The sequence below is a fragment of the Macrosteles quadrilineatus genome, unplaced genomic scaffold (assembly GCF_028750875.1).
Source record: "Macrosteles quadrilineatus isolate MER2022 unplaced genomic scaffold, UCM_ALF_1.0 Scaffold_23__1_contigs__length_1887923, whole genome shotgun sequence".
NCBI classification, from domain to species: Eukaryota; Metazoa; Arthropoda; class Insecta; order Hemiptera; family Cicadellidae; genus Macrosteles; species Macrosteles quadrilineatus.
This window is the reverse complement of record NW_026542616.1, coordinates 577,442-589,266: the sequence shown is the minus strand read 5'-3', so window position 1 is coordinate 589,266 and position 11,825 is coordinate 577,442. Positions and strand designations below refer to the sequence as shown.

The 11,825-nt window shown below is 36.3% G+C and overlaps 1 protein-coding gene across 1 annotated transcript; it reads left to right on the top strand.

Annotated features, from left to right (window-relative positions):
- Nucleotides 1-2,829: 2,829 nt before the first annotated feature.
- LOC129005552 (cytochrome b-c1 complex subunit 2, mitochondrial-like) lies at nt 2,830-11,825 on the top strand. The gene is made up of 9 exons (XM_054434462.1): nt 2,830-2,953; nt 3,953-4,086; nt 4,590-4,781; nt 5,530-5,644; nt 6,031-6,132; nt 7,134-7,345; nt 8,295-8,505; nt 9,295-9,513; nt 11,506-11,825. Exons 1-9 carry the CDS (start codon nt 2,909-2,911, stop codon nt 11,593-11,595), a joined length of 1,320 nt encoding a protein of 439 aa, XP_054290437.1. The 5' UTR covers nt 2,830-2,908; the 3' UTR covers nt 11,596-11,825.

Sequence of the window (11,825 nt, the reverse complement as noted above, 5' to 3'; positions counted from 1 at the left end):
ATTCAATGCTATTACTGAATTCGATAATATACATATTGTGACAGATCTATGAAATGGAGAAAAACGTAGGGTTAAAAAACGTGTCTACTTACTTGCATGAAATATAGCCTAACAGGTAAAATGGAAGGTTTTAGGACAAGTGGGTACACTTCTAGCCGTTAGAAATGGCTTTATAAAGTCACCAAACTGCTTTTAGGAGATATGGCTTCGTAGTCTACAGTAGGCCTATGTTTTGAAATTCATGAATGCAAGTTCGTCATAGTTTGATTTTTAAAATGTCTACTATGACTAATGTAATGTCTAGCATGACAAAGACAAATAACAGGTGAAATGGGAGGTTTGTGGACATTTGGACACATATAGACATTAATAATGGCTTTAGAAAGTCAGTAAACAGCTTTTAGGGGGATATGGCCGTAGCCCACAATATGTTTTGAGATTTATAAATGCAATCGTCACAGTTAGTTTTAAAAATGTCTACAATCATGACAAATAAATGGGGAAATGGGAGGTTTTGCACACAGTTCTAGACGTTAAAACTGGCTGTAGAAAGTCACCCAACATGAATTTCAAAACACACTGTAGACTACGGCCATATCCTCCTAAAAGCCGTTGGGTCACCCGAAGTGGGAGTTTATGGACAATTGGGCATGGTTTAAGGTGTTAAAAATGGCTTTAGAAAGTCACCAAATGGCTTTGAAAATTCAAAATTTTCCCGGGGGGACCCCCGCACCCCCCTGCCTTATTGGTGGCTGCTCCACACCCCCCAAGCCCCCCGGTAGCCCCCCCCTTTACAAGGTCCTAGAACCGCCACTGCTAAAAGGAAAGGCGTTTGGTTGGACTAAAAAATGTAAAATGGCATTTATGTAGTAGAATATACAAAGATCTGATGAAAATCTTGTCATAAAAATATTTGTATTATATTTATTTTTCTATACTAAATGTAAATAATTAAATGAAAGGTTAACAAAATAAAATAATTTTAATGTACCAACATTACCATTCATATTTCTTGTTCACTAGTCAGAAACAAGGTTACTATTTCGGTCATTAGGAAGATATACAACATAATTACGTGAATTCGTCAATCAACTGCGGGTTCCGAGTGCATTTTCCCGTTCCTGGACTTCAACTAGCGTGAAAATAAGCTACATTTTACTGCGTGAAAAAACGCACGTGTGGCATACAAGCAGGAATTCAAGCAGCGTGAAAATAAGCTACATTTTACCGCGTGAAAAAACGCCCGTGTGGCCGTAGCCTAAGACGGAAGAGGACTCAAAACGCCTACAAATATACCTTGACAGTGTCTTTGCCTGGTGCAAAGTCAACAAGTTGGAAATCAATCCTGGAAAATGATCTTAATATCGACCTTCCATCGTTCCAGGAATCCAGACATCTTCATGTACATGCTCGGAGAGGACAGTATTCCTAGAGTCACGTCCACAAAAGATTTGGGGGTGATATTCAGCAGCGATCTGAGTTTCGACGAGTATATAAACTCAATAGTCAGCAAGGCTAACAGGCTGGTTGGTTTCATTTCCCGTTCTACCAAAGGTATTATATCCATGAGTAACTTGAGTATGTTTTCAGATTTTGATGAAATTTTGTTCAAATAAGGTTATTTGATGTAAAATTGTATAAGTTCACGAACTAGCATGATCGGGACATGGGAACGGGGTCTTATAGGGAAAAAATATGTTTTAGCGAGTTTCCCGTATAGGAAATAAGCTATTACCGTAGTACTCATTGTAAGACTTGGACCCGGGACCTATTTAATTTTTCGTTTTGAGGTCCCTAGAGGCCAAAAACGCCATTCGTTCAAATTCATATATTTATTATACATATACATATAAATATATATGTGTGTGTGTGTCCGTTAGTGCGATAACTCGAGCAAAAGTGATCCGATTTCGATGAAATTTGGTACAAATGTGTAAACCTACGTATATTCGAACGAGTTCGCGAACCAGCATAATCGTACCATGGGAACGTGGGTTTATGGGGGGTTTTATGGGGTAAAAATGGGGTTATCCCATTTTTGACCTAAAAAAAAACATTTTCAATATCTTTTCAACCCGTTTTGTAGAGAAAAAAGAAATAATTTTGTTTATTGAAGCGCTGTTGTATGCCTAACGGTCGCGGAGAAAATTCAAAAATAGTGTATTTTAAAATTTCCATGTTATTCTTATGGAAAAAATTAAAACACTGTTGTAGTTTACCCCGTAGCAGCAAACCTAAGCACTCGTTAAATCTTATGTTATTTAAATTGGGAATTATGTCTTACAGACAAGTTTAAATTCACTTAGTCTGCAGGTCTGCTGTGGTAGGGGTATTTCTTATTTTCGACCCTCCAAACACAAAATTTCCCAATTTCTCTGTAGAGCCTTAAAAAACAAATAATTTAGTATATCAAAGTGTTTTTGTGCAATTATTCGTAATGGAAAAATTACAAAAAATGTAAATTAAAAATTCCCATGTTATTCTTAAAGAGAATATTGTAAAATGTTGTAGTTTGTTTGGTTATGCATATATTTTGATCAAACCAAATTTATTTATTTTATAGGTCTACTAAGCTATTACTAAAAAAAACACACTTTATAAGTTACCTTGTAGCAGCAAACCTAGGTACACGTTAAACCTAATGTTATTTAAATAGACTTAGACTTAAAGAAAATCAATTCAGACAAATGGAAATTCCCTTAGTCGGCAGGTTTGCTGCGGCGGGGATATCCAAAGGTTTGGTTGTTAGTTTCAAATCTTCACTGTCTCTACTCTACTCTCTATGATGTAATTTTTTCCCTTCTTTCCTCTTCTCTTCACCACCACCACCTCTTTTCTTACATTTCTTTCTGCAATTTGCATCTTTAGGGTAATTTCAGAGGTCAAGTTTTAATAGCCTATCTTGAAAATGGCATCAAACGTTACGAAAACCCCAATTTTGCGAGCGATATCGGTAAGTTAATCTAATTATATACCAATATATTAAAAGCGTCTGTTACAAATGTAAAATTTCATTAATACAATTTACATTATATTGTCGTCTGCTTTGAATGTCTGCCTAGTCTTGGTCTGCATTTTTCCATAAAAACGTAAGTTTTACAACTAATAAAACAATTTTATGTTTTTTTACATAATCTATTCTTATGCATTTTACAGTTATATGCAATTCATGGATTAGAACCAGTTAACGTAAACGATTTTTGACTATCAGCACTTAAGTTAGGCTATAGGCTATGCCTACTAACTTAACTGTTCTTAAATTAATAAGCCAAGGGTTGTTAATGATCTTATGACTACCATTGGCTGGTCCAGAATTAACCTTACAGTTCCAAAACACACACATTTACCGGTAACTTAACTAAGTTATCTTATTGTTGACCAACTAGGCCTTGGCCAATTCCCCAACCAAAGATAGGCTAATTCACATCCAACAGCAATTCAAAGAAAGTTTTGTAGAACTTAAGACATAGGCCTACAATTCCACTGGTTGCAAACGATTGTTCTACCTATTGATTGTTATGCCTATATATTAACCCTCTATGGTGCGTGTGCTTGAGGAGTTAAGCTCCGCACATTAAAATCACATTAAAAACAAAACTAAGTTATGCTATGTAAATTTGTTTCCCCAGTTGTGTCTGGCTCCCTAAATTACATGTGATTGAATACGGATCAGATAGAAAATTTAAAAACAGACCAGAAGATAAATTAAAATTTAGCTGAGTTGAATCACTTTAACTTATTTGAAGCGCTCTTGGATTAATTTATTATGTGATTGGGCTCTAATAGGACTTCAACCTATTGACAGATACAAACAGCTGTCCCTGCTTTTGGAAGACAAAAATGTGATTGTGACAAATTGAATAAATAGTTCACAACTAACTTCAATAGCTTTAATTGGCTCTGCTGTTGGAAAGCACTAAGCCTATACATATCTAATGGCTATATTTTTCAGAAACGGAACTATGCATCAGCTGCAACACTGGCCCAGGCTTGTGCTGATGTGCACGTCAAGGTTCTACCCAACAAAATTGTCATTGCCTCTGCAGACAGTGCAATCCCAATTAGCCGAGTCTCTGTTCTTTTTAAGTAAGTCCATTACTAACACAGCCATACAATAGGGTAGTTTTATCCATAAATATTTGTCTACAGATTGGTTTGCCCTTCTGTTCTAAGGTCCTTCAGCTGTACAAAAAGTAGACCTAAGACATAGCCTACATCTAAGATATTAGGCCTCTACTTATTTCCCCAAATCCATTTGTGTGTGTGTGTGTGTGTTGGCTAACTGGAGACCTAATTTACAATTTATTCAATAAGCCTACAAGTTTAATTCACATTAGATAGACAACATTTAAGATAGCTCTTTGCTCTGGCTACCGTATTCTTAGGGTCAATTCCGGTATGATGGTGACATTTAAACAGTTCCTTTATTAACACTTAATAAAGTAACTTTACATGTTATTTTTTATGGAGTCTGGCATTTTAAGTGAAAGAGACGCTGGAAGTTTTTAGGAGTATGCTAGGAATTTGTTTGTTCATTAATGATCTTATAATATCGATTCTAAGGCTCTAAAGAGAAACATGTTTTGCAGGGCAGGCTCCCGGTACGAGTCTGCAGACCATCTTGGTGTGAGCAACGTGCTGAGGTCCTCTGCAGGGCTGTCCACCTCAGGCGCCTCCGCTTTTGGTATTGTCCGCAACCTGCAGCAGATCGGAGCTAGCCTCAGTGTTACGTCTGATCGAGAAGGCATTGCTTACACATTGGAAGCTACTCCTGATAAGATGTGAGTTATAGTTTTCAGAAAACAGATGTTGGTGTTTTTTTGCTACTAGGTGCTGGGTCAATGATAGTTAATTGTTGTACATTGCATGTAGGTATTATCTTTGACTATTTATAATCAGTTTGTTCAATTGTTTCTAATCCTAAATGATTGTTTAAAATAAAGATATACAATTTTAATCCAGCATTCAAAACTAAGCACAGGGGGAGGGGCATTTATAGGCTTTATAAGAAAAAGGATATGATAATTTTTTGATAAAAAGTGTAAGTTATGTAGTAGGTAGGCCTAATACAAATACGAGTCAAACATGTGACAGAAAATGACCGCATTGTGTTGGGGTACCACACAAGAACCCAAAGTACCACTTGAGGTACTAATGGCCAAAGCAATAAGTTTCAAATTAAAAAAAAACTGCAAAAAATTATAAATTTATAAATCAAATTTAGGTACTAAACTAAATGATATCCCCTATAAAAAAGTTTAATGGACACCCATGTCAGACACTACCTACAAATTTAAGAGCGCTTTGAAAAAATGTGAGAAAGGCTTTTGAACTACGTTAAAAAAGCTTTTTGTATCTAACTCTTTATTTACTTTTAAAAGACGGTAACAAATTTGAAACAAATTTAGAGAATTAACGGTCCGGATTTTTGTTGTCTGAATTATTGACGTTCTACCGTATTTGGTTGGTAAAGGGATATTTTATGTATCGTCACAAATTTTCAAATTTCTTGCACCTTGTGATTTGCAGTGAGGAAGGGCTACAGTACCTGGTGGACATTGCCTCCAAGCAGGTGTTCAAGCCTTGGGAACTCAGTGATCAGATTCCCCGCATCAAGTACGAACTGGCAACTACCCCTCCTCAGGTAACATATTAATCCCTTTGAATGTTATTATATGGATATTCCTTCCTGGTCAAAACCTATTAGCCTACATAGGATAAGTTTGGAGATCTTGCAGACTATGGGATATCATAGTTGTTCCATTAAAACTACTGGAAACATGATGTTTATTGTCATTGAGTTCGTTTAAACTGTCCTCGCACCCTCCTGAAGGTGCTGTAAATTTCCTTATTTCTGTAACTTTAAGCTTCTTTTAGATTGTTTGACTTAATGGTCAAGGACACGGGATAGGCTTACCTAGTTAGTGGCAAGTGGAGCATGTTCAATAAGCTTCGGGACCTCAAATCCGACCCTCATGCAATACAACTATTGCCTGATAAACTAATAAAATATTGTTCTTTATGTTTTAGGCTAGAATTTTAGATCTAGTGAACAAAGCGGCTTACAGAACTGGTCTTGGGAACTCCATCTTTGTGAAGGAACACGCCATTGGAAAAATAAACTCTGAAACTGTAAGTTTCAAATGTACATAGCCTACTGTACTTCATTCTACAATAGATTGTAAATACCAGTTTGATAAAGTGTATATGTATATTACCCTATTGGGTTATTAGAAGTAAAGGTGTGCGAGACTGAGATCTTTGCTCGAATCAAGCTTTTGGAAGAAAGCTTGGCTCCTTTTATTGAGTCGAGTTGTTTCATTTGATTAATTTGATGTAATTCCATATGACGAATTTAATTTGTCACAAATATTCTTAACGAAATGTATTTTAATTTTATAATGTATCCAGACCAGCTGTATTATAATTAGTAATCATAAATTTGGTATAGTGTGTATTTATCACAATTTTACTGCGGTAATATCATGATCATTTCCCGTGGTATTGTGGACTTTATCACCCTCTCCTGCAATCAATAAAAATCCTGCCCCCTGCGGTCTAGGAAACATCATAATTGTTTTCTGCACTCACTGCAAAATTCCATACTCTAAACACCGTGAGATTCAAATATGTAGTCTATAATACTTTCTTTACTCCAAGATAGACTGTAAATTATTAAAGGTAGGTTCGTTCAGAAGAACTAACTTTGCAACCGTGGTCATTACAGACATATTTACTGTCTTCCGCAACAGCAACAAAATTAACATCTTCTGTAGTCGCGGGGACGTCATCTTTGTCCTCCGCAACTACGGCAAAAAGAAGGATTTTTCGGTTGCACAATGTTCTCAACAGGTTTTTTTTGCTACACGATAATATTGTGATATTAAAAACTCAACTCAATCTCGATTTTCTAATTTAGTGCTCATTCATTCAACTGAAGCTTTTAGGCTAGGCTGGCTCACCATATTTTGGCTTCATTGATATATTTTGTTAAAAAAAATGAATCTTTAAGAAATTGTCGTGATACCCAACTATGACTTGTTAGGTTAGTAAGGGCACCGAAAACCGTGGCTGTTCTGTATTTATTTGAGAAGATGTTACATCATTGCAGTAACTGAATGTTGTGTGTACAGCTGCAGTACTTTGTACGCCAGACGTTCACTGCCCCTCGCGCCGCTGTGGTGGGTGTGGGTGTCTCATCAGACCACCTAGCGCAGCTGGCTTCATCGCTGGAACTGTCTAGTGGCGCCGGCCCCGAAGCCCCTGCTAAGTACTACGGAGGCGAGGAGAGGCTTGAGGTGCCGTCTCCTCACGTGCACATCGCCCTGGCTGCCGAATCTGCTGGGTAAGTGGGGCTTAACCGGAAAAACTTAAAAAATTAGGTGTAAAGTATGTGTTGTTCATTATCTTTCTAACACACTTCAGTCGCCGCAAAGAGATTGTAAAAATCTGACTTGCAAGACCTTATTATTAACACAATTTCCGTCAGACAGCTCAAAAAGAAAAGAATTGTATATGACATGTTTCGCTTTTAGAACACTATAGTCAGCTTCAGGTACTTGTGAGGATGCTCTGTTGGAAACCTCCTCATGTAGGATAAACACAAACACAATACACACACAGTATGAACAATGATTAAGATGAACGATGGACGTATTGAAACAATTAACATTTAATTTAAAAACCTGTTTTGAAAAATAAATCTGACCACACTGATACCATGGGACAGATTGAAAATTGGTCTATTGCTTATCAAAATTTATTGTCATTCATATTATTGTGTTGCATTGTGTTTATCATTTTCGTGACCTGACAAATTTTGCAGCTGAGCAACTCCGCAAGTACCTGAAGCTGATAATGGTGTCCCAACACCGAAACATTTCCTGAAAAGCTTGTTTTTGAGATTTCTCACGCAAATTGCACAAAATTGTTTTACATTATGACCAACTGTAACTCAAAGGTGTAGCCTTAGAATATAGATTTTAAATGTTTACTTCATCCTCAATTTTGTAAGTATACATTTCTGCAATGACATCTGTGTTTTGGTGATGGATTTAACTAGGGCTTAACCCCCTTCCCATAGAGATCTCATCGCAGATCACATTTAATACTTGGCGAGAGTGTCATTTTCTCAAACATCACTATCAACGACTTTGAGGAGACTAATCCTCACATAAAGGTGGAAGCCGCAAAAACAGTTTGATCATGAGGTAAAGAACATGGCCCTGGATTCAGATTGTGAGTAGCTCTCTTATAAAGCCCACTTTGCAATGCTTGCATCAACATGTCTGCAGGTTGCAGTCCAAGGAAGCTCTGGCGTTCGCAGTGTTGCGCCATGCTCTGGGGGCCGGCTCAGCTATCAAGTACGGCATCGGCGCTGGACCCCTGGGCAAGGTGACGGCTGACTCCAAGGAGCTGCTGGGCGCGTCCGCTTTCAGCTCAGCCTACTCCGATTCCGGACTGTTTGGAGTTGTCCTCACCACCACTCCCAGCAATGCCAAGGCAGTAAGTTGATCATAGTGTTCAGGGGCCCTATTTTTGAATCGGTTGACTGTTGAGTTGAGTCTCTAACATTCCGACCAATCGTTTCGTATTTTTCAAACGATTGACAGTTGGAGTTGACTTGTCTAACCAAAACTACTCACCACCTATTGAGCTGTTGAGTGCTCGGTTGACTGCACTTTCTTCTTCCTCTCTCAGAAAAAAATTGCTCTATTTGAGTCGCCATATTGTTATTGCTTTGTTTACTAACTGAGATTAGAGGTTAGGTATTTGTTGTCATAGCGCCATATAACTTACTTTATTAGTTTATTCTATTGTTTATTTCTGTCGAATAAATTGCAAAATGATGTCATCTGTATTTCGTGTGGTGTTGCCTCTTTCATCTCCAAACAAATGAGTCACTCAGACTCAACTAGTGACTACCAACTCACTTCTCAACTGTTGGATTTCAAAAATACCAAATCCTGTTGTTGGTTGAGTTGAGTGTTGACAATTGACTCAACACAAGTGCAGTTGATTATGGGTACGGTATACAATATTTCAAATCATTATTTGTCTTATCATGTGGATTGCACCACAAATCTAAGCACTGCTGGAAACTCTGGAGAAGTAAACATTCTGTTCCCATGTAAAAGTTGCAGCCACTTTTAGTAGTAAGATTTACATTCATTGACTAAGTGGGCTGATAACAGATTTCTGTCAAACACACCAACTTTTTAACCAAGCCAACCCAAAAGGACAAATCGTTAACTAAGGGATTTCGGTGTGTAGAACATTCTGTGTTTGTTATAGGCTGCTGAAAAGGTAGCCAAGGTGCTGCATGGACCAGTGAGTGATGCTGATGTGGCCCGAGGCAAGGCTGTTGTCAAGGGACTGCTACTGCAGGGTTATGAGAATGGAGAGGCTGTAGTACAGGACATTGGCACCCAAGCTCTACTGCTGGGCAGCGTACTGGCCGCACCACAGATAGCAGCTGCTGTAGACGCCCTCTCCACAGCTGACGTTCAGAATGTAAGTACTGCCATTGACTATCGGATACAGAAGTCAATTGTTGTATTAATAGTCAAAGGTACTACGAAATATATAAATGGTTAACATATTATCTTGTCTGTTGTGATGTGGGCTGGGTGAATACCCGAAAGTGTGAGCACCCTATTTATAAAGATGTATAAATAATAACACTGTTTTGCATACTTCATTGGATTTGTCATCTCAAAATAAGTAAAAAATAAAAATCTGTTGTTTGTTAGAGGGTATAGTGTGTGATATAGGGTGAACCACAAATTCAAGAAACTCACCAAAAACACCTACACACTGAAAAGAATGGTATTTATGAAACAATAAATATAAATAAAATTATAAATATTATAAAATAAATAAATTATAAATAAATTATAAAATTATAAATAAATAAATTATAAATTTATAAAATATTATAAATGGCCATTTATGTTTTCATTATATAAACCGCCAATTTATACAAATTTTTAAGAGGATCAATAATTAAAACATATGATATCTATCTGTTCTATACTCTCCCAAATACAAAATGCAAACTTTTTTGTATAAAATGAATTTACTTGAATTGTATAATAAAGGTGTATAATAAAAAAGCCATACAAGCAAAAAATCTTGGCAACACTTAGTAAGCCTAGTTCAGAAATATTGTCTTTAATGCCGTAGATTAAATATCAGTATCTGGATAATATAACTGACTCAAATTTATACATGGACGGTGGAACTTAGTTTCAACTGAAATGTGGATATACCAATAGACCTATATGTTTTGTTAAAAATGAATGTAAATGTAAGCCTTAGTTACCAAAACTTATAAATAGGCCTATAAATAGTTGCACATATAATTTGCATTGTAAGTTCTAATTAACTAATAATTTAATAAACTAAAATCAAATATACATGATACACCCCTTCCAATTTTATTCATAGGGAAAATACAAAATTAAAACTCAATTTTAAAAATAAATGGGTACAAATTAAAAATGGGTATTTACCCACAGTGATAAATACCCGGGAATTTTCATCCCTTCTGCGTTTGAAGTTCTGCAACTTGTCTGGGCAAACGCACTTCGACCTTTCGGATAGTCAATGTTCTTCTGCATGTTTTACAGGCAGTCTGACAACGGAAATAGCCAAATTGGTAGTGTGTTGTTTGAAAGACTCAAGTGTTGTTTGTATATTACGTTCATTGGTTTCATTGTCTGATGTAAACAGTTTGGAGGGCCAGTGCTGTTGGCCTTACGAATGTTCCGATTGTTTTTACGTTTGACAGTACCACATGCCATCTGAGCCCCTGTGCTATCTATGGGCTCCCAAATTATTAAATAAGTTGTTTCCCTTGTCAAGTAAAAACGTATAGGGTCTAGAATGGTGAGGAGAGCACTATTTATTAGTAATAAAAAAATTAAATTAAAAAATTCAAAAAGTATTTACCTAACCCGCCATGTTAAACTTCCTTATCCCAAGTGTGATGTATACAAATTCTTTACTTCTCGAGTGATGTAAAGTTGAGAAAAACTCACTCGGTGAGGTAATGAAACCCATTTAAATAACATTGAGTGCTTAACTTAAAAAATATACCTCTATGGAGCCAACGACATTCAACGCTAGAAATCAGCTGTGCGCTTGAATTTTATTGTTGTTTTGAAGAATTTTCCTAACCTAGCTTTTGTTTGTAAATGAACGTTACTGTTTGAAGATGAGTGAAATGGATAATGAAAAATATTGTTCGTAACCTCCTGTATATTGTCGGGTCAGGTAAAATCTTGTAAGTTACACGTTATGCAAGAGCGTGTTTACATCACTTAGGTAAATTATGCACCTGCATGATGTAAAAACGCTCTTACTACACTTGTAAGGTAAATAGCTATTACAAGTTATCAATTCAGTAAGAACAAAATATTTTTTTACAGTTTACATTATGTTAAGATAATGTTCATGATTGTTTTAATTTAATTATTAATTTTATTTCTTTATTTCACACAGGCTGCTAAGAAGATCGCATCAGGAAAGAAGTCGCTAGCAGTTTATGGAAACACTTCCTCAGCTCCTTACTTCGATGAAATCGCCAAGTAAAAATTTACTTAATGGTCAGAATTGTAGTAGAGTACTCCGACCCAACTTTACCAAATCAACCATCTTTGTTTTAAGGCTTATTTCCACCATTTCATAAAATCTGCATTATTTTATGTGCATTATTTGATGTAACTGTTTCATTTATTGTATTTGTATAAAAATATGTGCTGTATAGAATATATAACAATAAGGGTTTTAAAAATCTGTTAAAATAAATTATTAAAACTTGA

What these genes read in the sequence shown, in the direction of transcription:
- LOC129005552 (XM_054434462.1), top strand. Translation starts at nt 2,909, where the DNA reads ATGGCATCAAACGTTACGAAAACCCCAATTTTGCGAGCGATATCG. An exon ending in CAATTTTGCGAGCGATATCG is followed by an intron (nt 2,954 to 3,952) that starts GTAAGTTAATCT and finishes TATATTTTTCAG; the next exon opens with AAACGGAACTATGCATCAGC. An exon ending in CGAGTCTCTGTTCTTTTTAA is followed by an intron (nt 4,087 to 4,589) that starts GTAAGTCCATTA and finishes CATGTTTTGCAG; the next exon opens with GGCAGGCTCCCGGTACGAGT.